Source organism: Portunus trituberculatus, chromosome 48 (genome assembly GCF_017591435.1).
Source record: "Portunus trituberculatus isolate SZX2019 chromosome 48, ASM1759143v1, whole genome shotgun sequence".
In the NCBI taxonomy this organism is placed as follows: Eukaryota; Metazoa; Arthropoda; class Malacostraca; order Decapoda; family Portunidae; genus Portunus; species Portunus trituberculatus.
The window spans coordinates 14,750,984-14,777,118 of record NC_059302.1 but is presented as its reverse complement, the minus strand read 5'-3'; the positions used below and the strand labels follow the sequence as shown (position 1 = coordinate 14,777,118).

Genomic DNA, 26,135 nt, shown 5'->3' with positions numbered 1-26,135 from the left:
AAGTTGAGGTAGGAGAGACTTTAGCAAACAGTGACCATCATATAATTAGATTTATCATTAATTCCAGTTTAGCAAACAGTGACAGTGACCATCATATAATTAGATTTATCATTAATTCCAGTAGGGATAATATAGTGAATAAGACTAGAGTCCCAAACTATCAGAAAGGCAATTATGGTAGGTTACATCAGTTATTAGGAGAGGTAAACTGGGAAGATAGTTTTGGAAATAAAACTGCACAGGAGATGTGGGATATTTTTAAGGTTGTAGTAAAGGGTATAGTGATGCAGTGTATCCCTTACAAAGATATAAGGCAGAGAAACAGGAAGCCATTATGGTGGACTCACGAGATAGGTAGACAGATCAGAGAGAAGAAGAGGGCATATAGAGAGTTGCAGAAAAGTGGGAAGATGTAGATTTGATTAGGTACAGACAGGTCAGAGATGATTTGAGTAAGGTTATAAAAAAAGTAAAAGGCAGGCAGAGATAAAACTAGCTAGAGCTGGGAGTAAAGATCCCAAAAATTATATAGTTATTACAAGGTCAGTGATAAAAGAAATAAGGATAGGATTGGACCACTCAGAAAAGATGGTGTAGTAGTGGATCAAAATGAAGACATAGTAGAATTATTGAATGAACAATTTTCTTCAGTATTTACTAGGAAAGAATAGGAAATCCTGTTACAAACAGTGCGACGAGTAGTTTAAGAGCTTTAGAAAATATTGATATAAAACCGGGAATTATTAGGAAATTTATTCTTGAACTAGACGATAGGAAAGCTAGTGGTCCTGATGAGCTACATGCCAGAGTACTTAGGGAGGGTGTAGACAGTATTTCTGAAGCACTTAAGTTAATCTTTGAAAGATCACTTAGGTTTGCTGAGATACCTCAGGACTGGAAGTTAGCTAATGTTACTCCAATATTTAAAAAAGGTAGGAAGGATGATGCAAATAATTATAGACCGATCAGTTTAACTAGTATAGTATGTAAGATACTAGAGAAAATCATTAAGGGTAGTATTTGGGAGCATTTAAATGAGAATAGATTAATTAGAGATACCCAACATGGCTTTAGATCAGGGAGGTCCTGTCTTACAAATTTGCTCGATATCTTAGAATATATTACCAAGGAGTTAGATGATGGAAATAGCATAGATGTTATATATCTAGATTTTAGCAAGGCGTTTGATAAGGTACCGCATAGGAGGCTAGTGTACAAATTGAGACTACATGGGATAGGGGGTAGGTTAGTTGATTGGATTAGTGAATGGCTTTCTGATAGGAAACAGAGAGTAGTATTAAATGGGGCAATGTCTGAGTGGAAGGAAGTGGTTAGTGGGGTACCCCAAGGATCAGTGCTAGGACCTCTTCTTTTCTTGGTGTACATTAACGATTTAGATATAGGAATTAGTAGCAAAGTATCAAAGTTTGCAGATGATACTAAGATAGCATGTGCAGTACAGGGTGAAAAGGACAATTACAGAATACAACGAGACCTGGACAGGCTGATAGCATGGGCAGACAGGTGGCAGATGGAGTTTAATTCTAAAAGTGTCAGGTTATGCATTTAGGTAAAGACAACACAAACTTTAGCTATGAGATGGAGGGATGTTGGCTAGAGGCAGTAGAGGAAGGAAAGGATTTAGGAGTAGTGATAGACAGGACTATGAAATTTTCAAAGCAATGTTTAGAAGCAAGAAATAGGGCAAATAGGATCCTGGGTTTTATAAATAGAAATGTTAGTTATAAAAGTAAGGAAGTGGTGCGTAGCTTATATAATTCCTATGTTAGGCCCCATTTAGAGTATTGCATACAGGCCTGGTCACCCCATTATAGGCAGGATATCAACATGTTAGAAGCAGTTCAGAGAAGAGCAACTAGGATGATACCAGCATTAAAGCACCTGGAGTATAGAGATAGATTAAAGGAATTAAACATGTTTTCATTTGAGAGGAGATGTATAAGAGGATATGATAGAGTTATTTAAAATGTTCTCAGATACAAACTACATAGATGTGAGATCTTTCTTTACCTTAGAGGAGGAAGTAGGACTAGAAATCATGGCAGGAAGATTAGAAAGCAAGGCTGCAGGTTAGATATAAGAAAATATTTCTTTAGTCATAGGGTGGTAGACTTCTGGAATGCATTGCCAGAGAGGGTTGTAAATAGCACTAGTTTGACAATGTTTAAAACAGATTAGATAAGCACTTAAATTTATTAGATTTATAATTATGTATAGCGCTGCATGATAGTTTTTATAAGAAATTTACTATAGTTAAACAAGACATGATCCTCATGTATGGGGATCACAGATTGTAGAGGATTTCGCTGCAGGACTTAGCCCTGTTAATGGGCCAAATATTTAGAATTAGTATATAATGTATTGTGTACTTGTAAGTGTATCTTTAAGTACTGATGACGAGGTCGCTGTGCGACTGATACAGGATAATATATATATATATATATATATATATATATATATATATATATATATATATATATATATATATATATATATATATATACAGGCAACCCCTATTTAACGAAGGTTCACACAACAAAATTTAGCTACAACGAAGGTTTCATTTTACTACCATCTGCTCGTTTAACGAACACCAAACTCGCTTTAACGAAGTTTTATCTAGGTAATTTTTTTTCCAAATTTGAAAGCCCCACCATATCACGCAAGCTGACAGGCTTTTGAATACACCAGGAGCTGCTGGTACTAAGGTCTGCCTCAGGAAAAATCCTGGGACCCCTATAGAATAAAGATCAAGGTCAAAATCAAGCCTCTCGTGGACAACACGCGCAACATTCACTCCCCAGTCAAAACATAGCAGCGTCAGCAGCAGCTTGTCTTCCCTAGCTCAACTTACCGCCAAAATGCCCTACAATTGGCCTAGTGTTCGTAAGAAAACCAGGAAGTCTCTTACTCTCCAAATGAACCTAGATATTATTCACAGACACGAGAGAGGCCAGAAAACTATAGCAGTGCTGGCCACTATCTTGACTCCATATTATACTGTCTCTATTTTCAAGTCAGCAGACTCTATTAAGAAGGCTGGTGAGACCGTGTCTTCCTTGCAAGCTAAAAGAACCACCTGAACTCGTGACTCTACAATGGATAGAATGGAAAGCCTTGTGGAAATGTGGTACATAAGTTTTGTATGCAGTACAATGATGCGCACTTTGTTTATATTCCACAGGTTGCTGGTTAGTGTCTTTCCCGTTTCACTCTTCCTCCCTTCATAAAGTTAAGATCATCAACATTATAAAGTTACATACATACATACATTAGTGTACATTATAATGACTTAAATTAAACTACCTAAATGTTTAACTTCATAATTTTTACTTTCATTAAACCTTTTACTGTACTATGATGCACTCTCACTTTGCTTACTCTCAATAGAAGTTCAAATCAGGGGTTAAACTTGTTATAATTGGTTCGCTTAACGGTTTCGCTTAACGAAGTGTTTTTTAGGAACGTAACCCCTTCATTAAATGGGGTTGCCTGTGTATATATATATATATATATATATATATATATATATATATATATATATATATATATATATATATATATATATATATATATATATATATATATATATATATATATATATATATATATATATATATATATATATATATATATATATATATATATATATATATATATATATATATATATATATATATATATATATATATATATATATATATATATATATATATATATACAAGCTCAATTAGTTGGACCTTATGGGGAAAACCAGTCCGAGTAAGGTATTTGTCCAACCATGTGCGATAATGACCCTTTTTTATTTATTTATTTTTTCTTTTTTTTCTTTTCTTTTTTTTATTTATTTATTTTTTTTTTTTTACCTTACTTCACTGTCATTCAATTTACACCCTCTACTGCAATTAGTTGCAGTAGAGGGTGTACTTAATCTTTTTGCAGCATTCTTAATCTCAATCCCTCGAACAGCAACCCCAACGCCTACCTGTTGCCGATGCCACTTCATTACAGCTTCCTCAAGTTTTTCCGATCTCCCATACTGCACTCGTTTTCTTTCTAACCCTGCTTTCTTATATTGGGTGCTTTCCCTATTATCATAACTTTCTGAGACGAATTTCAGTAGCTTTTCTTTGCTCTTTGTTATGTCACTGATGGTTTGCTTAGGTATGCCATATTGAAGACTAATTGCAGCAGGTTTCACTCCATTTTCAAGCTGTTCAATTATTTCAAGCTTCTCCTTGATGGTTAACCGTTGGAGTTTACGCTTAGGCATGATGGTTGAGGCACACAGACACTATATTCCAGTAGAGATTGCAGGAGCCAGTGAGAGTTATGGCGGCGAGTGGATGACTGGATGTAAACAAACCAAAGTCCGAACTCGAGAGCGGGTTGTGGTGAGTTTTTTTTACGGTTCCCCCCATAAAAAAAAACATTTAAAAATTATTTTGGCTGTTTTATGTTTTCTATAGCTTGTTTTATGGTTTTTTAATGTGTTTTAAGTGAAAACAAGATGTTCTACTTAACATTTACGTATAAATTCCCTCTTTATTTTATGAATTTTAGATATAAAAAAAAAATATTTTTGGCCAAATTCGTCCGGGTATGTACAAAATCCGAGTATTGGGGTCTGACTTAGTGAGATATTACTCTATATATATATATATATATATATATATATATATATATATATATATATATATATATATATATACATACATACAGACAACCCCCGCTTAACGAAGGTTCACACAACAAAATTTCGCTACAATGAAGGTTTAATTTTAATACCATCTGCTCGTTTAACGAACACCAAACTCGCTTAAACGAAGTTTTATCCATGTAATTTTTTCCAAGTTTGAAAGCACCAGATATCCAGCCGACAGGCTTTTGAATACACCAGCGTCTCTCGTGGACAACACGCGCACCACTCACTCCCCTTTTCAAAACAATACCAGCTTCAGCACCAGCTTGTCTTCCCTCACTCTACTTACCACCAAAACGCCCTGCAATGTTGCCTAGCGTTGCTAAGAAGACCAGGAAGTCTCTTACTCTCGAAGTGAAGCTGGATATTATTCACAGACACAAGAGGCGAGAAAATTGCCGTATTTTATGGCTTACAAGACGTACTTTTTTTCCTAAAAAATACCCTGAAAAATACTAGTGCATCTTCCAAGATGAATGTTGTATTGTAAGGCAGCATCCAACCTCATGTGAGCTTGGACACTTGACAAATAGTGACCTGGATTTGTATGTTGGGTCATTACATTATGATGTTAGCTTAAGTACCACTTAATTTAGCCTTTTATATTATGTAAACTCAGTACTTAGGTGTTACAAGTATTTACAATACCATAATCCTTCCTGCAACCTACTCAGCGTGTGGAGAAAACGAGCCGCTCCCTCGTCTCATTGCAACACACACATACATGCACACGAATGCACACACATCATGCCAGGTGCCTTTATACCTTTATTAATAGAACATCCAAGTGGCTTACTCATTCAAGCAAGAATCGTCAAAACTCCACTTGTGAATTGTATTCACATTGATAAAGCCTATGAAGCACGACTGCAAAATAAAATAAATACAAACTGCAGCATTGACGTGATCGGTTTCGGCGATTGGACAAGTGATTCCGTAATGTAAACAACAGATCCAAAACATGCCGTCGCCCGCCTCTAAAACAAGAAGAGATGGACTGTTTCACTGTGTATATGTATTTACCTATGGTATTTTTATTTACATAGTTTTAAATTTGTGGTGAGTGCTCCAGCAAATTTGTAATGAGTGGTGAAACAATAGTGTCTTGCAGACTCCTTGCTTCTGATGGTTTTGTATTCAGTGGTCGGATATATGGTGAATGCGTTCTTGTATGAGAATGACTTTTTTTTCTTAGAAATTTCTTTCAAATACAGGCAACCCCCACTTAACGAAGGGGTTACGTTCCTAAAAACACTCCGTTAAGCGAAACTTCGTTAAGCGAACCGATTATAACCCCTGACGAACTTCCACTGAGAGTAAGCAAAGCGAGAGTACATCATAGTACAGTGAAAGGTTTAATGAAAGTAAAAATTATGAAGTTTAACATTTAGGCAGTTAAATTTAATTTAAGTCATTATAATGTACACTAATGTATGTATGTACGTAACTTTATAATGTTGATGATCTTACATTTATGAAGGGAGGGAAAGTGAAATAGTAAAAACACTAACCAGCAACCTGTGGAATGTAAACAAAGGGTGCATCATTGTACCGCATACAAAACTTATGTACCACATTTCCACAAGGCTTTCCATTTTATCTATTGTAGAGTCACGAGTTCAGGTGGTTCTTTTAGCTTGCAAGGAAGATACAGTCTCACCAGCTTTCTTAAAAGTCTGCTGACTTGAAAATAGTAGAGACAGTATATGGAGTCAAGATGGTGGCCAAGCAGTGCTATAGTTTTCAATCCTCTTTCATGTCTGTGAATAATATCCAGCTTCACTTCCAGAGTAAGAGACTTCCTGGTCTTCTTAGGAACGCTAGGCCACATTGCAGGGCGTTTTAGTGGTAAGTTGAGTGAGTGAAGACGAGCTGCTGCTGACGCCGTTATGTGGTGCGTGTTGTCCACGAGAGGCTTGATCTTGATCTTGATCTTGATCTTGATTCTACAGATGTCTCAGAATTTCTCCTGAGGCAGACCTTAGTATTTGCAGCTCCTGGTGTATTTAAAAGCTTGTCGACTTGCGTGATACAATGGGGCTTTCAAACTTGGAAAAAATTACCTGGATAAAACTTCGTTTAAGCGAGATTGGTGTTCGTTAAACGAGCAGATGGTAGTAAAATTAAACCTTTGTTGTAGCGAAATTTCGTTGTGTGAACCTTCGTTAAACGGGGGTTGCCTATATTAGGGTGCGTCTTCCAAGATGCAGCGTCTTGCAAGCCGTAAAATACGGTAATAGCATTGCTCGCCACCATCTTGACTCCATCTACTGTCTCTACTATTTTCAAGTCAGCAGACTCTATTAAGAAGGCTGGTGAGACCGTATCGTCCTTGCAAGCTAAAAGAACCACCTGAACTCGTGACTCTACAATGGATAAAATGGAAAGCCTTGTGGAAATGTGGTACATAAGTTTTGTATGTGATACAATGATGCGCCGTTTGTTTACATTACCCAGGTTGCCGGTTAGTGTCTTTCCCGTTTCACTCTCCCTTCCTTCATAAATTTAAGATTATCAACATTATAAAGTTACGTACATACATATATTAGTGTACATTGATTATCAACATTGTAAAGTTACGTACATACATATATTAGTGTACATTATAATGACAAATTAAACTGCCTAAATGTTTAACTTCATTAATTTTTACTTTCATTATACCTTTCACTGTATGTACTATGATGCACTCTCGCTTTGTTTACTCTCAATGGAAGTTCAAGTTGGGTTAATCTTGTTATAATCGGTTCGCTTAACGAAGGTTTTTTTTTTAAACGTAATCCCTTCGTTAAGCGGGGGTTGCCTGTGTATATATATATATATATATATATATATATATATATATATATATATATATATATATATACATATTTACATATTTACATATATATACACATATTTACCTAGGTGTATTCTACGGGAGGGGAGCCTATGCTCGTGTTGTCCCGTCTCTGTATCTCACAGTGTCTAATTTTCTCTTAAAGCTGTGTATAGACTTTGCACACATCACCTCTCTGTCCAGTTTGTTCCATATATCTATTGCTCTATGGGGGAAGCTGTTTTTCTTGAAGTCTCTTCTGTAGTTGTCTTTTCTGAGTTTTAATGCATGTCCTCATGTGTTCCTTCTGTCCCTCTTCTGCAGGTCAATCCTATCAAGAAGCTCCATAGTATTCATTATTCTGTAGATGGTCGCCTATTTCTCTTCTCTGCTCCAATGTTGGTAATTCCAGTCTCTCCAGTCTCTTTTCATATATAAGAGCCACTCTGTATCCTTTCAATTTTCCTGATATTTTTCCTCGTGTTAGGTGACCACAGTACTGTTGCATACTCCAGTCGTGGTCTCATCAAGGATACTAATAACTTTTTCACCATATCTTCATGAATATATGAGAATGCAATTCTAATATTTCTCGTAAGTTGTAGGTCTCATCAACAATTTTATTTATATGTTTATTGGGGGACATTTCCTTTGTTATGAGAACTCCCTGGTCTTTTTTGCTTTCCACCTTCTTAATCTTCTCTTCTCCAAGTTTATATTGTTTTGTTATCCTATTTTTGCTCTTCCCAAATTCCATTATGCTACATTTCTTAATGTTGAAGTCCATCTCCCATCTTTTACTCCATTCCCATAGTCTATTTAAGTCCTGCTGTAGAGTTCTACCATCATCGTATGACCCAACTTTCTTCAAGAGTCTTGCGTCATCTGCAAAGAAACTCATATAGCTTTCTACTCCTACGTCCATGCCATATATGTATATTGCAAACATAATTGGGGCCATCACAGAACTTTGTGGGACCCCACTTATGACTTCCATCCAGGTGGACTCCTTATCTCTTAATTGTGACTTGTAGTTCTTCCAATTAGGATATCCTTCATCCATTCCAGCAATTTTCCTTTTTTTTCCCTCTATATTTTCTAGTTTTCTTATTAATTTTCTGTGTGGAACTTTATCGAATGCTTTTTTTTTTTAGATCTAAAAATACACTGTCAACCCATCCATCTCTTTCCTGTGTTATGTCTCTGACTCCAGAGTAAAAGCATTTAAGGTTTGTTACGCATGATCTTCCTTTTGTAAAGGAAAGATCATGTGTGTGTGTGTGTATTTACCTAGTTGTATTGACATAGTTGTAGTTTTACAGGGCCTGGGCTTTATGCTCGTGTGGCCCCATCTCCATATCTACACTTATCCAATCTTACTTTAAAAGTATGCACACTCGTTGCAGACACTACTTCATTTAAACTGTTCCACGTCTCAATACATCTTTATGAAACTATATTTTTTAACATCTCTCAGACATCTTCCTTTTCTCAGCTTTTTACTATGCGATCTTGTGCTTCAAATGTCATATTCTTCTCTCAGGATCAGTTTCTCATTATCCACTTGGTCCATTCCGTTGATCAATTTATAAACTTGTATCAGATCCCCTCTCTCCCTTCTCTGTTCCAGGGTTGGTAGATCCATATTGGTAGATCCATAGCCTTTAGTCTCTCCTCATATGTCATATGTGTGTGTGTGTGTGTGTGTGTGTGTGTGTGTGTGTGTGTGTGTGTGTGTGTGTGTGTGTGTGTGTGTGTGTATTTACCTAATTGTATTTACCTAATTGTAACATACGGGAAAAGAGCTATGCTCGTGTTGTCCCGTCTCCATATCTATTAATGTCCAGCTTTTTCTTAAAATCATGAATATTCCTTGCGTTGACCACTTCCACGTCTAAACTATTCCATGCTTCCACCCTTCTATGAGGGAAGCTATATTTTTCACATCTCTCCTATAAGTGGCCATTTTAGTTTTTTCCCATGCCCTCTCGACATTCTTTCATTCCACATACACAGATCTTCCCTATCCATTTTTTCCATGCCAATCATCACTCTGTATATTGCTATCAGGTCTCCCTTTCTCTTCTGTTTTCCAGGGTCGGAAGTTGCATTCTTTTCAGTCTGTCTTCATAAGTCAAATCTCTTAAGTCAGGCACCATTTTGTTGCAGCCCTCTGTACTTTCTCTAGTTTCCTTATGTGTTTCTTTAAGTTCGAGCCCACTGTATTGTTGCATATTCAAGCCTTGGTCTTATCATTGCAGTAATTATTTTCTTCATCATTTCTTCATCTAAATATACGAACGCCACTCTTATGTTCCTCAATAAGTTCAATACTTCTCCAATTATTTTGTTTATATGTCTCTCTGGCGATAGGTCATTGGTAATTGTCACCCCAAGGTCTTTTTCTTCATGACTGGTTTTATGTCTTCATTTCCTATCTTGTACATACTCCTGATTCTTCTTTCACTCTTGCCAAACTCTATTTTCTTGCATTTTGTCGTGTTGAACTCCATTTGCCATGTACAGCTCCATTTCCATATTCTGTCCAAGTCTTCCTGGAGTAGTTCGCAATCTTTGTCACATCTCACTTTTCTTAACAATTTTGCATCGTCTGCAAATAGGCTCACATAACTGGACACCCCATCCACCATGTCATTTATGTAGACCGCGAACATTACTGGTGCCAACACTGATCCCTGTGGAACTCCACTCTCCACCAAGCCCCATTCTGATGGTCTGTCCTTAATTATTGTTCTCATTTCTCTTCCTACCAAAAAGTCTTCCATCCATTTTAGTAAACTGCCATGCACTCCTCCTACCATTTCAAGTTTCCAGATCAGTCTCCGGTGTGGTACCTTATCAAAGGCCTTTTTTAAATCCAGATATATTCCATCAGCCCAACCATCTCTTTCCTGTATTACATCTATCACCCTCGAATAGTAACATATCAGGTTTGTCGTGCATGAACGCCTTTTCTAAAACCAAATTGACACTCACAAAGTATGTCATTTTCTCCAAGAAGTCTGTCCATCTATTCTTCACCACCCTCTCACACATCTTAGCTACCACACTTGTAAGTGACACTGGTCTATAGTTCAATGGGTCTCTCTTGTTACCTGATTTATAGATTGGGACAATGTTAGCTCTTTTCCAGTCTTGGGGCACTACACCTTCCCTTAATGAGGCATCAATTACTTCACAAACTTTTTCTGCCAGTTGCTCCCTGCATTCTCTTAAAATCCATCCTGATACCCCATCAGGTCCCACAGCTTTTCTCACTTCTAAACTCCCCATCATATTCTTGATCTCCTCCACAGTTACTTGAAACTCCTTCATAATCCCTTTCTGTTCCATTACCAGTGGTTTGTCAAAAGCAGTCTCCTTTGTGAATACCTTCCAAAGCATCCATTCATAGCCTCTGCCATTTCCTGGGATCTTCACTGCATACTCCATTTACTTCTAAACTTTCAATACTTTCTCTATTTTTGATGTTGTTGTTCACATGTCTGTAAAAAGCCTTGGTTGGTCTTTACATTTATCAATTATATCCTTTTCTTGTTTCTTTCTTTCTTCTCTTCTAATCAACACATATTCATTTCTTGCTCTTTTGTAACTTTCCCACTGCTTAATCCGTCTTTTCCTTCTCCACCTCTTCCATGCATCCTCTTTTCTTGTTCTAGCCTTTTCACATCTATCGTTAAACCAGTCCTGCTTTCCAACTTCTCTATGTTGTCTTATTGGTACAAATTTTTCTCACCTTCTTTGTATATTTTTATAAATTCCTTCCACTTTTCATTTGCTCCTTAGCACTCTTGAATTTCATCCAATTTGTCTCTTGAAAGAATTTCTTTAGGTTTCCAAAATCTGTCTTGGCATAATTCCATCTTCCCACTTTATATTCTTCATTTCTTCTAGATTTCTCTTCATCTATCACCTTGAACTCCAAAACTGCATGATCACTCTTTGCTAAAGGGCACTCCACCCTCATCTCCTCAATGACCATTGGCTCTGTACTAAAGACCAAGTCCAGTCTTGACGATGCTCCCTCTCCTCCAAACCTAGTATCTTCTTTGACCCACTGAGTTAACACATTTTCCATTGCCAGTGTCAATAGTGTATTTCCCATGTTGTCTCTGATCCTTCCATTGACCAGTCCTCCCAACACACCTCTTTACAATTAAAATCTCCCATCATTATAGTTCGTTCACAGCCACCCAACATTTCTTCCAGACATGTTCCTGTATCACTTATCATTTCTTCATATTCCTGTACTGACCATGCATTTGTCTTAGGTGGTACGTACACCACTATGTAGTGCCTCTTTTTCCTTCATTAGTTTCTGCTCTGATCTTTAGCACTTCTGCCTTTCCCATACCTTCTTTCACTTGATCCACCTTTATATCTTTTTAACCAGCAACATCACTCCTCCTCCCATCTTACCTACTCTATTTCTTTTCCAAACATTATATTTCCCTTCTCCAACCATCATCAGGTCTTCTCCCTCTCTCAGTTTTGTTTCAGTAAGACCCACAATATCTGGGTTCTTATCCCTCAAGTAATCGTTGAGTTCTAAAATCCCCGATATCACTCCATTTATGTTGGAATACATTACATTCCGCTCATACGTAAGTTTCTTTAGTCCTTTCTTACTGTACTTTTCTGGGTTATGAACCACTTCCTCAGTCTCATATCCAAGATTCTCCAGAAAAACTCTTTCTTCTCCTCTTCTGTCCTCTCTTCATTTTTTTTCAAAGCCTCCTTTCTCAACTCATTTAACATTTCTCTTTCCTTTTCACCGAGATCTCTTCTCAACCAAATCTTCCTTGTTGTTTCCTGCTGGGCTAGCCTCCATGACTTCTCCACCAATTCATCTACATCCTTTTGTGACTTAAGTTTGATTCTTATTGGCCTCATACCTTCTCTTGTGAACTTTCCAATTCTATGGAAGTCCTCTATTTCTTGTACTAGGTCTTTTCCCTCCTCCTGTGTGTGTGTGTGTGTGTGTGTGTGTATTCACCTAGTTGTAATTTTACAGGGCCTGGGTATCATACTCGTGTGTGTGTGTGTGTGTGTGTGTGTGTGTGTGTGTGTGTGTGTGTGTGTGTTTACCTATTCGTGTATTGACACTGGTCTATAGTTCAATGGGTCTCTCTTGTTACCTGATTTATAGATTGGGACAATGTTAGCTCTTTTCCAGTCTTGGGGCACTACACCTTCCCTTAATGAGGCATCAATTACTTCACAAACTTTTTCTGCCAGTTGCTCCCTGCATTCTCTTAAAATCCATCCTGATACCCCATCAGGTCCCACAGCTTTTCTCACTTCTAAACTCCCCATCATATTCTTGATCTCCTCCACAGTTACTTGAAACTCCTTCATAATCCCTTTCTGTTCCATTACCAGTGGTTTGTCAAAAGCAGTCTCCTTTGTGAATACCTTCCGAAAGCATCCATTCATAGCCTCTGCCATTTCCTGGGATCTTCACTGCATACTCCATTTACTTCTAAACTTTCAATACTTTCTCTATTTTTGATGTTGTTGTTCACATGTCTGTAAAAAGCCTTGGTTGGTCTTTACATTTATCAATTATATCCTTTTCTTGTTTCTTTCTTTCTTCTCTTCTAATCAACACATATTCATTTCTTGCTCTTTTGTAACTTTCCCACTGCTTAATCCGTCTTTTCCTTCTCCACCTCTTCCATGCATCCTCTTTTCTTGTTCTAGCCTTTTCACATCTATCGTTAAACCAGTCCTGCTTTCCAACTTCTCTATGTTGTCTTATTGGTACAAATTTTTCTCACCTTCTTTGTATATTTTTATAAATTCCTTCCACTTTTCATTTGCTCCTTAGCACTCTTGAATTTCATCCAATTTGTCTCTTGAAAGAATTTCTTTAGGTTTCCAAAATCTGTCTTGGCATAATTCCATCTTCCCACTTTATATTCTTCATTTCTTCTAGATTTCTCTTCATCTATCACCTTGAACTCCAAAACTGCATGATCACTCTTTGCTAAAGGGCACTCCACCCTCATCTCCTCAATGACCATTGGCTCTGTACTAAAGACCAAGTCCAGTCTTGACGATGCTCCCTCTCCTCCAAACCTAGTATCTTCTTTGACCCACTGAGTTAACACATTTTCCATTGCCAGTGTCAATAGTGTATTTCCCATGTTGTCTCTGATCCTTCCATTGACCAGTCCTCCCAACACACCTCTTTACAATTAAAATCTCCCATCATTATAGTTCGTTCACAGCCACCCAACATTTCTTCCAGACATGTTCCTGTATCACTTATCATTTCTTCATATTCCTGTACTGACCATGCATTTGTCTTAGGTGGTACGTACACCACTATGTAGTGCCTCTTTTTCCTTCATTAGTTTCTGCTCTGATCTTTAGCACTTCTGCCTTTCCCATACCTTCTTTCACTTGATCCACCTTTATATCTTTTTAACCAGCAACATCACTCCTCCTCCCATCTTACCTACTCTATTTCTTTTCCAAACATTATATTTCCTTCTCCAACCATCATCAGGTCTTCTCCTCTCTCAGTTTTGTTTCAGTAAGACCCACAATATCTGGGTTCTTGTCCCTCAAGTAATCGTTGAGTTCTAAAATCCCGATATCACTCCATTTATGTTGGAATACATTACATTCCGCTCATACGTAAGTTTCTTTAGTCCTTTCTTACTGTACTTTTCTGGGTTATGAACCACTTCCTCAGTCTCATATCCAAGATTCTCCAGAAAACTCTTTCTTCTCCTCTTCTGTCCTCTCTTCATTTTTTCAAAGCCTCCTTTCTCAACTCATTTAACATTTCTCTTTCCTTTTCACCGAGATCTCTTCTCAACCAAATCTTCCTTGTTGTTTCCTGCTGGGCTAGCCTCCATGACTTCTCCACCAATTCATCTACATCCTTTTGTGACTTAAGTTTGATTCTTATTGGCCTCATACCTTCTCTTGTGAACTTTCCAATTCTATGGAAGTCCTCTATTTCTTGTACTAGGTCTTTTCCCTCCTCCTGTGTGTGTGTGTGTGTGTGTGTGTGTATTCACCTAGTTGTAATTTTACAGGGCCTGGGTATCATACTCGTGTGTGTGTGTGTGTGTGTGTGTGTGTGTGTGTGTGTATTTACCTATTCGTGTATTACAGGGCCCGAGCTAAGCTCTCTGTGTCCTGTCTCCTTGTCCACTCCTGTCATATCTCTCTTTCATCTGATTGACACACACCGTGTCAACGACATCACTGCTCAGTTTATTCCACTTATCAATACTACGATGCGGGAAACTGTACTTTCTCACGTCATTTAGACAGATGTCCTTTATTAGTTTTTTGCCATGTCCTCGGAGGTAATTACTTGCGGTCACCTTTATCAATTCTCTGTTCAGTATGTCAATCTTGTTCACCAATTTATACATAGTTATCATGTCTCCTGTTGTTCTTCTCTCTTCTAGTGTGGTCAGCCCCAGCTTCCTCAGTCTTTCCTCATAGTCTAATTCCCTGAGTCCTGGTACCATCCTTGTTGCCAGCCTCTGTACCCTTTCCACCTTCTTCACATTTTTCTTCATATGCGGTGACCAGATGCAAGCTGCATATTCTAGCTGGGGTCTTATTAAGGTGCATAATATCATCTTCATCATTCCTTCATCTAGGTAGTGGAATGCAAGGCCAATATTTTGGAGCATGTTATATGTTTTCCAAAATATCTTGTTAATGTGTTTCTCCGGTGACAGAGTGTTTTGCACGGTTACTCCTAAGTCTTTCTCCTCATTGGTCTCTTCAATCTTCTCACCACCCAACCTGTAATCCCTGTTTGGTCTGTATCTGCTTCTTCCCATTTTTGTAACATGGCTCTTGTTTATATTGAATTCCATCTGCCACTCTACTCCACTCATATATTTTGTCAAGATCTTCCTGTAGCTTGTTACAATCTTCCACATTCTTTACTCTCCGCATAATTTTGGTATCGTCCGCAAACATATTCATGTAACTGTCAATTCCTACTGGCATATCATTAACATAAATAAAAAACATGATGGGACCAAGCACTGACCCTTGTGGAACTCCACTGGTTACCTTCTTCCACTCGGACTTCCTTCCCTTCACCACTGTTCGCATTTCTCCTCCCACTAAGTAATTTTTCATCCATTTTGCTAGTTTATCACTTACTCCTCCAATTTTCTTTAGTTTCCACATCAGTCTATTGTGTGGCACTTTATCAAAGGCCTTTCTCAAGTCCAGGTAAATAGCATGTGTGTGTGTGTGTGTGTGTGTGTGTGTGTGTGTGTGTGTGTGTGTGTGTGTGTGTGTGTGTGTGTGTGTGTGTGTGTGTGTGTATATAGCAGAAGGCCAATGACCTTGCCTTCTTGTGTGTGCATAATTTTGGGGGAATTTTGGATACTCAATACAAGACACCAAAAATGTCAAGTAGCACATCAGAAGGAACAAAAAATATGAAAGATATACAGTAAAATCTCACTTGATGAACGTCTCTAGGGACGAACAATTCGGGAGACGACCAAAAAATTTGTCAATATATCGACCCAGGGTACGAACGATATTTCGGTGGACGAACGCGGTGCAAGCCGTTTGTGTGATAGCCAATCCCGCTATCACACAACAACAAAACAAAACATAAGCACAAAAGAAAATAGAAACAGGAACATACGAAAAATATTACATAACATAATCTCCGTGCTACCACGATTTTCTCCTGTTTTTCCTGGGCATGGTGATGTTACCGGCGCGCTCTACTGTAGCTTCCTCGGCATTATCCTCGCTGCTCTGGTGGCTCTCAGCGTTGCTGTCATCATCATCCTGGCCATGTCCAGGTACTGCAGATTGTGGCACATCCATCGCAGCTGTTTCCTCGCTCGCCTGGCAAGGAACACCGCCCTACTGCCTGCTCCTCTCACACTGAGCATCACCTCCAAGGATCAAAGGAACTTCCTGGCCACGTACCTTTAACTTCCCGTCTTTCTAAGTCCAAACTTGCTCCCACATGCGTGAGGAAGTCAATCCCCAGCAGGCCAGGGTCTTCCAAAGGCAGAGATGAAGACTGGCAATCTTTCCATGTTTCCCACGTCGATGTTCACTATAATGGGCCCCCACATAGCGGCACTGACTTGTTACGCTACACAGCTGTTGTGTAGCTCTGGCACACTGCGCACATCCAAAGTCCTCTCTCATGACTGTCTTCTCGGATCTTGTCTGTCTTCCTTCCCATCCTCCTCTCCTCCATTCCATCATGCCATCAACGTCCAGTCTCTCAAGTAAATAACCTTTTCTTTTTTATTCATTTTATTATCATTTTGATAGCATTTAGGTAAATAAAACAATTTAGGCTTTTTATAATTATTTCGTTCATGTCATGCATACATTAAAGGTCTATTTTGAATGAGTTTTATGGACAAAAGTATGATTTTTTTTTTGGTCTGGAATGGATTAATGATATTTCAATACATTCTTATGGGAAAAATTGATTCAGGGGACGAACAAATCGGGTGATGAACAGGATTTAGGAACGAATTATGGTCGTGAGCTAAGGTTTTACTGTATAAGAAAAATTACATCAGGATTTACCTTTTTTGGTTGTATAAAATGTCTCTAACTAAAACCCCACTATTACTACTTATATTTTTGAAAGAGTGTATAAATATGGGTCTCTTACTAAAAGCTTAGTATTGCTACCTATACTTTTGACTAAATAAACATGTAAGACATAGGTTTAGCAATTCTGCACTTGAAAATATATAGTTTTGCTGTCCCAAACATAAATCTAGTGAGTCATGTGACATCACCATAGTCTGGCCACCAATAAGCTCTCTTCATTCATGGAGTTCATCTCATTTCTACCATATTAAACTATAGTCTGTGCAATTGTCATTATTATTAGTCTTGTCTATTCAAGGATGTCTTAGTATATCATCTATGATGTTATTAATGATTTTATTACCCATGTAGTCTTGATACCCCCATTAACTCTAGAGGATCATTAGAGGAAGAAAAAGAGCTGACAGACTAAAGAAATAAAAGATAACTTGAGCAAGAAGAAGCAGAGCATGAGAGACAACACATCGGCAAACAAGAAACTTAAACCTACCCAAATCATTGATTAGAGGTATATCATCTTTGCACAGTAATGTGTTGTACACAGTTTGCATCAGATGTTTAAGTGTTGCTGTGTTCACATTTGTGCATTCATTGTTTATTGACTTCTTCATGTGGAAAGTCAGCAATTTATTCTTTACTTATCATTATGAATGGCCTACAGTGAAAGAAAAAAAAAGTAATTCTATATGGTTTATTAATGAATGCTAATGTATATACACTATGCTGACAGATAAATGGGAGATCATGTCTAACAAGGTGCTGTAAATGTTTGATGTGAGAGGTACCAATGTATAAACTGCACCACTATGTACATTAAAGAATTGCCATACTCTACATATACATGTAATTAGTATGATTTGTTTTTAAGAATGATAGATATAATCAAATTCATTATATATGGTTAACACACAGAAAACTTACTGTCCTTACATAGTTTGCCACCTATAGTCAAAATTTGACTTACTGCTTGCTCAAATTTCTTATCCAATTATCAAAATTTTCTTGGCATATAGTAAATGTTTACTTTTAACAAGTTATTCCTGCTTCATTGTTCACTTCTGATAATTTGTCTGGAATATTGTTCAATGCATCAATTCCACAATACAGGTATTTCTTGATTTATGGATGTTGAGATTATGCGATTTTGAAATAATATGAGGTGAAAAACCTAGTAATTTTTTTCAAATTATGTGAATGATTTAGAATAACATGATGTTTAGATGCTTTGCTGGTATGGCAAATCTTGGGAATCACGAGACTCCACGAGATGTTTTGTTTTGGGCTGCTATATTATCATCACAGCTGGTCGTAGCACAGAGGTGCTTCACCTTTAGGACAGCTAGTGATGCATGATAAACGTCTTCAGGAAGGTCTGTGTATGTCGTCTTGCTGTCAGTTAGAGACCATTACTATAGCAATGATCCTTTGTTTATTCCAACTGAGAGATGCACAAAAGCATTTTATATTGGATACGTGCTACAGGGATCCCAGGGTGCATGCCCTCTCAGATGCTCTCTCAGACGCAGCCCTTCCAGGAACAGATAAATTTATTTTACATTGATTCCTATGAGGAAAATGGTTTTGCTTCATGAATATTATATATATATATATATATATATATATATATATATATATATATATATATATATATATATATATATATATATATATATATATATATATATATATATACACACACACACACACACACACACACACACACACATACACACACAGTGGAATCTCTAACAGTATACAGTTTAGCTCAGTAATCATGTTCACTTTATGAGATTTTCACATTATGCAATCCCTTCAGGAACGTAACCCTCGCATATATTGAGAAATCCCTGTATATGCTGTCTTTTATGTTTGTGCTATATTTCATACATAAGTGACCCATGGCATCATTTCTAAGTAATTAAGGAACATGGTGTAGCAAAAAAAACAAAAAAATTCATGAGAGGAATAGTGATTTCAGAAATGTATGAACTTACAGCCTCATGCATCTATAAGTTAAAAGTATCATATATTTACCAGTTCTTCATTGATGCTGCCTTAAATAATATGAAAGCTCTGGAACTTACTTCCTGTATCACAATTTTCTCTGATTGAATATCATCATATTGCATTTTGAATTATTGACTCTGTCAAGAATTTTTATGATTATCTTCCATTTCTGTGGTTATGAGGCTGTATTGCTACATAGATGATATTCAAACACAGAATTATTAGAAAATGCATGTATGTAATGAATTTCACATACTATTATTATATTATTCTCTGAATGATCAGTCCCATCATAAAGTGGCTTCGCCTCACTGTTGCAGTAAAAAATAAAAAGCCATCCCCATGGGCAAGATTGCAAGTGTGGCTCTGAGAGGCAATGATGTTCATGCTTCTATTACAAGACTTCCTTACTCAGCAGCACTAATGCAGAGGAAATGCAAGTTACTATGGTGCTTAATTCGCTAAGGCCATCCTCAGCAGGATATGAACGCCTCTGCGATCAGTCCCTCACCTTTTTCTTGCAAGTAGGTAAAGATGCTCATCACTTTCATCTGTTGAAATGGCTTTAGGCCACTATGATGCATCTTATCTGCATAGCTAGGCCTCATCTATCTTCTGCATTTCCATAGTTCTACTTTAGAATTCAAATCCTTCTGTATTATATAATTCCATTACAAGACTGAATTCTCTAACTCTTTATTTCAGTGGAGTGGGGAAGTTGTAGTTACCATATAAGGTACTTAAGTTCCAATATCCATGTCTTCAGAGCTAATGGGACACTAGTAAAATTTTTACAATTGAAACATTTAACAAATTCCCAGATTGTGGTTTTAATCTCCTCAATATGGTGATGCCTACATAGGGTATCATGAAGCCCCAATAGCAAATGTGGTGAAGCCTGCATAGGCATCATTATTTAAATTTGTTTCTACCAATGTTGAGTGATCCCATACACTGTTCTGGCTCTAAATAAAGACAGTTTATACTGTCCTTGAGATTCTGTTACTCCTCTCCACCATTCCTGTTCTCACCAATCGCAAAAATGAGCTACACTATGCCCCACCTATCTAAGATGAGAAAATTCTTTGGGTAAAGCTCACATCATACTTTTCCACTCTATGGTCCATCCCTTATCCTCCATAATCCCTCTTCATTTCTCCATACTCTTTCATCCAAAGGGAGAAGTGAATGGGAGGAGAGGAGGACAGTTCTAGCCTTCTTCTCTCTCTCTCTCTCTCTCTCTCTCTCTCTCTCTCTCTCTCTCTCTCTCTCTCTCTCTCTCTCTCTCTCTCTCTCTCTCTCTCTCTCTCTCTCTCTCTCTCTCTCTCTCTCTCTCTCTCTCACAATGTAACACACACACACACACACACACACACACACACACACACACACACACACACACACACACACACACACACACACACACACACACACACACACACACACACACAATGGATCGAGTTCCTTGAAGACAAAAAATTGATATCAAATAGCCAATTTGATTTTAGAAAAAGACGGTCTTGTGTAACTAATTTATTGAGTTTCTATTCTAGAATAGTTGATAGAGTACAAGAGAGAGAGGGATGGGTTGACTGTATTTATTTGGATTTAAAAAAGGCATTTGACAAAGTGCCACATGCAAGATTACTATGGAAGTTAGAGGAGAAGGGTGGCTTAAAATAAAAGGAAGCACATTGAGATGGATAGAAAATAATTTGAGGGGGAGAGAAATAAGGACAGTAGTTAAAGATATGAAGTCCAAGTGGAGAGCAGTAGAAAGCGGAGTGCCACAAGGGTCAGTATTGGCTGACCCCTCTCTCTCTCTCTCTCATCCAATCATGGGAGTATATACAATGTAACACACACACACACACACACACACACACAATGGATCGAGTTCCTTGAAGACAACAAATTAATATCAAATAGCCAATTTGGTTTTAGTAAAAGACGGTCATGTGTAACTAATTTATTGAGTTTCTATTCTAGAATAGTTGATAGAGTACAAGAGAGAGAGGGATGGGTTGAATGTATTTATTTGGATTTAAAAAAGGCATTTGACAAAGTGCCACATGCAAGATTACTATGGAAGTTAGAGGAGAAGGGTGGCTTAAAAGGAAGCACATTGAGATGGATAGAAAATAATTTGAGGGGGAGAGAAATAAGGGCGGTAGTTAAAAATATGAAATCCAAGTGGAGAGCAGTGGAAAGCAGAGTGCCACAGGGGTCAGTATTGGCACCAATACTTTTCCTCATTTATATTAACGACATGCCAGGAGTGTACAGCTACATAAATCTGTTTGCAGATGATACAAAACTGTGCAGAGTTATAAAGGAAAAGGAGGATTGTGAAATACTGCAAGAAGACCTAAATAAGATCTGGGAATGGAGTAAGAAGTGGGAATTGGAATTCAATGTGAACAAAAACCATGTCATGGAAATGGGAAAGAGTGAAAGATGACCTGTGGGAATCTATAAGATGGCAGATGGAGTAGAACTGGAGAAAGTAGGAAAGGAAAAGGACTTAGGAGTGACGATGGAAGAAAACAATCAACCGGTAAGCCATATTGATAGAATTTTTTGAGAAACATTATTTGCTAAGGAATATTGGAGTAGCATTTCACTACGTGGACAAAGAAATGAAGAAGAAATTGATAAGTACTATAATAAGACCTAGATTGGAATATGCAGGAGTAGTGTGGACCCTTCATAAAAAGAAACACATAAGGAAGTTGGAGAGACCACAAAAAATGGCTTCAAGAATGATTCCAGAATTTGAAGGGATGACATATGAGGAGAGACTAAAGGCTATGGATCTACCAACCCTGGAACAAAGAAGGGAGAGAGGAGATCTGATACAAGTTTATAAATTGATCAACGGAATGGATCAAGTGGATAATGGGAAACTGATCCTGAGAGAAGAATATGACATTGAAAGCACAAGATCACATAGTAAAAAGCTGAAAAAAGGAAGATGTCTGAGATATGTTAAAAAATATAGTTTCCCGCAAAGATGTAATGAGACGTGGAACAGTTTAAATGAAGAAGTAGAGTCTGCAACGAGTGTGCATACTTTTAAAGTAAGATTGGATAAGTGTAGATATGGAGACGGGGCCACACGAGCATAAAGCCCATGCCCTGTAAAACTACAACTAGGTAAGTACAACTAGGTAAATACACACACACACACACACACACACACACACACACACACACACACACACACACACACACACACACACACACACACTGTTCTTTGTTGTTGTCCTGCGGTAGATCCTCGTCCAGCCGTCTGTGGCACATGGGTAGCAGGGATGTGTGAACAGGGACACATAAACAACAGATGAGATGTCCAAACAAGGTTCTTATTCTATTAAGCAGATACACTCTGAAATATGACTACAATAGGGGAAAATACAAGTCGTACCATGCTACGCGGGTAGTCCGTACGGCAGCTGTCCACACGCTGCATGGCGCTCGCCTAAATGATCGTACGGTAGGCTAGTCTGCCAGACGTAACTGTCCCACACCTCCCCCTCCCCCTCACGCTCATAGACGTCAGAGTTCTTGAGCATCTCTCTTAGCCTTGAGTCGTTCAGAGCGACGAGGGCTGGGCGGGTTGGGTGTAGGTGCTTCACCATTGCGGTGCTCTTGTGCAGCTGGAGAATCTGGAGCTGGGGATGGGACAATATGGACGAAGTGTCGTTTCCTCCACCATACTCGGCCACTGGGCATCCTCACCTGGTAGTCCCTCGATCTTCTGACACCCATCACAGTACCCACTGTATCCCATCACTTCATAGTAGCGTTCTGGATACGGATGAGGGATCCAATCTTGAGAGGTGGAAGAGGGCGAGCACGGTCGTTGTACCGTGCTTTGACGTCCTGGGCACATTTGGCGGCGCGACGGTTGCAGCTCTCTGCTCTGGCCTGCCATACCGTCGCAAAAGAGCTAGTGTGTGTGTGTGTGTGTGTGTGTGTGTGTGTGTGTGTGTGTGTGTGTGTGAGAGAGAGAGAGAGATAATGTTATTTGCCTGAAACATGATATGAAAAAGGATGAAATCTCTCTCTCTCTCTCTCTCTCTCTCTCTCTCTCTCTCTCTCTCTCTCTCTCTCTCTCTCTCTCTCTCTCTCTCTCTCTCTCTCTCTCTCTCTCTCTCTCTCATTGAAGTGTACAATTTCCCCTCCAAGATGAGAGAGAGAGAGAGTGTGTGTGTGTGCGCGCGCAGTGTCATCGCTCTCCAGGCTGTTTCTGGAAGATGGATCACACAGCGGGAGGAGGAGGAATCCTTGATAAGGCATAAACTGAACTCTCAGAGGTCACATCGAGCTACAAAGTACATCAATAACAAAGAGAAACTGATTATTAGTATTCAAACAGTTTTCTGACAATTTCTAGGTTTACCATTTTTAGCCATCATAGCAAACGGGAAAATAGTTTAAGCGCCAGAAGGAAAGGGTTAACACAGTTTTGGACGCCTTGGAGTGCCATGTTGCCATGTAGACAGAAGGCATCACCTGTCGCGGCAAAACCCATAGGGCCACGGCAGTATTGGAAGCGACCATATGGCATGATGAAAGTTGTCAAGGCCTGATCCTCTTCAGCAAGCTCGATCTGCCAGTACCCGCACAAAGCATCAATCGTTGTGAAGTATCGTGCTTTGGCGTCCACACTTCGTATGGCAGGGAATGGAGTGGGTGAAGGGTGGGCTGGTCGTGATACTTGGTTCTTGAGCTTGGAAAGGTCGGTGGTGATGCAGATGCCTCCATTGGGTTTTGCTACGACGACCATCGGGTGACACCAGGGAGATGGTTCGTCGCCAGCTGGAGTGATAACACCCTGTGCCATCATGGAGTCGAGCTCCGCCTTGACAGCGTCCCTGAAGGCGAGGGGAATCAACTTTGGGGTGTGGATGGCGAACGGTTGAGCGTCGTCCCATAGGTGGATTCGCATCGGTGGTCCAACCATGGTCTTGAGCCGTGCATTCCTGAGGTCTTTGTCCACGAGCACGTCAGTGTACTCTTCAAGGAAGTAACGTTTGGCCTCTGAAGGTGAGTTTTTTTTTTTTTTTTTTTTTTTTACATTACAAGGGCACTGGCCAAGGGAAAACAAAGTGTTGGAAAAAAAAAATCCCGCTGGTTGCCAGGCCCTGTTAAAAGGAAAGTAGGAGAAAGAGAAAAAACAAAAAAATCTAAAAGGAGGGTCCAGTTAACGTAAGAGGTGTCTTGACACTCCTCTTTTGAAAGAGTTTAAGTCATAGGCAGGTGGAAATACAGACACAGGTAGAGAGTTCCAGAGTTTACCAGTGTAGGGAATGAAGGAGTGAAGATACTGGTTAACTCTTGCATTAGGAAGATGGACAGAATAGGGATGAGAAGAAGTAGAGAGTCTTGTGCAGCGAGGCCGCAGGAGGGGGAAGGCATGCAGTTAGCAAGTTCAGAAGAGCAGACAGCATGAAAACAGCGGTAGAAGACAGATAAAGATGCAACATTGCGGCGGTGACTTAAAGAATCAAGACAGTCAGTTAGAGGAGAAGAGTTGATAAGACGAAAAGCTTTAGATTCCACCTTGTTTAGTAAAGCTGTGTGTGGATCCCCCAGACATGAGAGCCATACTCCATACACGGGCGGATAAGGCCCTGTACAGAGCAAGCAGCTGGGAGGGAGAGAAAATGGACGAAGACGCCACAGGACACCTAACTTCTTGGAAGCTGATTTAGCAAGAGTAGAGATGTGAAATTTCCAGTTTAGATTTTTAGTGAAGGATAGACCGAGTGTGTTTAATGTAGAGGAGAGGGAAGTTGAGTGTTATTGAAGAAGAGAGGATAGTTGTCTGGAAGGTTATGTCGAGTAGATAGTTGTAGAAATTGAGTTTTTGAGGCATTGAACAAAACCAGGTTTTCTCTGCCCCAATCAGAAACAAGTGAAAGATCAGAAGTTAGGCGTCCTATAGCATCTCGCCTTGAGTCATTTAATTGTTGTTGGGTTGGGCGTCTGTTGAACGCTGTTGAATAATGCAAGGTGGTATCATCAGCATAGGAGTGGATAGGGCATTGAGTCAGATTTAGGAGATCATTGATGAATAATAGAAAGAGAGTGGGTGATAGGACAGAACCCTGTGGAACACCACTGTTGATAGTTTTAGGGAAGAACAGTGACCGTCTACTACAGCAGCAATAGAACGATCGGAAAGGAAACTGGAGATGAAGGTACAGAGAGAAGGATAGAATCCGTAGGAGGGTAGTTTAGAAATTAAAGATTTGTGCCAGACTCTATCGAAGGCTTTCGATATGTCAAGGCCGACAGCAAAGGTTTCACCGAAGTCCCTAAAAGAGGATGACCAAGATTCAGTTAGGAAAGTAAGAAGATCACCAGTAGATCTGCCTTTACGGAAACCATACTGGCAATCAGAGAGAAGGTTGTGAGCTGATAGATGCCTCATTATCTTCCTATTAAGGATAGACTCAAAGGCTTTAGAAAGGCAGGAAATCAAAGCTATAGGGCGGTAGTTAGAAGGATTGGAGTGGTCACCTTTTTTAGGGACAGGTTGAATGTGAGCAAACTTCCAGCAAGAAGGATAAATAGAAGTAGAGAGACACAGATGAAAGAGTTTGACCAGGCAGTGAGCGAGTTCGGAAGCACAGTTTTTGAGAACAACAGGAGGGACTCCATCCGGACCGTAAGCCTTCCGAGAATCAAGGCCAGAGAGGGCCAGGAAAACGTCTTTATAAAGAATTTTAATTTTAGGGATGAAGTAGTCAGAGGGTGGAGGAGTAGGAGGAATATGCCCAGAATCATCCAAAGTTGAGTTGGTAGCAAAGGTTTGAGCGAAGAGTTCAGCTTTAGAAAAGAAGAGACAGCTGTAGAGCCATCTGGATGAAGTAAAGGAGGAAAGACGAAGAAGTAAAGTTGTTAGAGATATTATTGGCTAGATGCCAGAAATCTCGAGAGGAGTTAGAATTGGAAAGACTTTGA

The 26,135-nt window shown here is 38.9% G+C and overlaps 1 protein-coding gene across 10 annotated transcripts in view; it reads left to right on the top strand.

The window, feature by feature from the left end:
* The window catches only part of LOC123498633 (zinc finger protein 621-like), a 138,279-nt gene that overhangs the window by 40,257 nt on the left and 71,887 nt on the right, over positions 1-26,135 (top strand). Inside the window, exons 1-2 of one of the 10 annotated variants that reach the window (XM_045245944.1) lie at positions 16,968-17,661; positions 19,481-19,684. The exons of the other annotated variants lie outside the window; for them this stretch is intronic. Of the exons in view, the coding sequence (XP_045101879.1) occupies positions 19,595-19,684 (90 nt within the window). The 5' untranslated portion in view covers positions 16,968-17,661; positions 19,481-19,594. Of the gene's footprint in view, positions 1-16,967; positions 17,662-19,480; positions 19,685-26,135 lie in introns of those variants that run through there. 10 annotated transcript variants of the gene reach the window in all.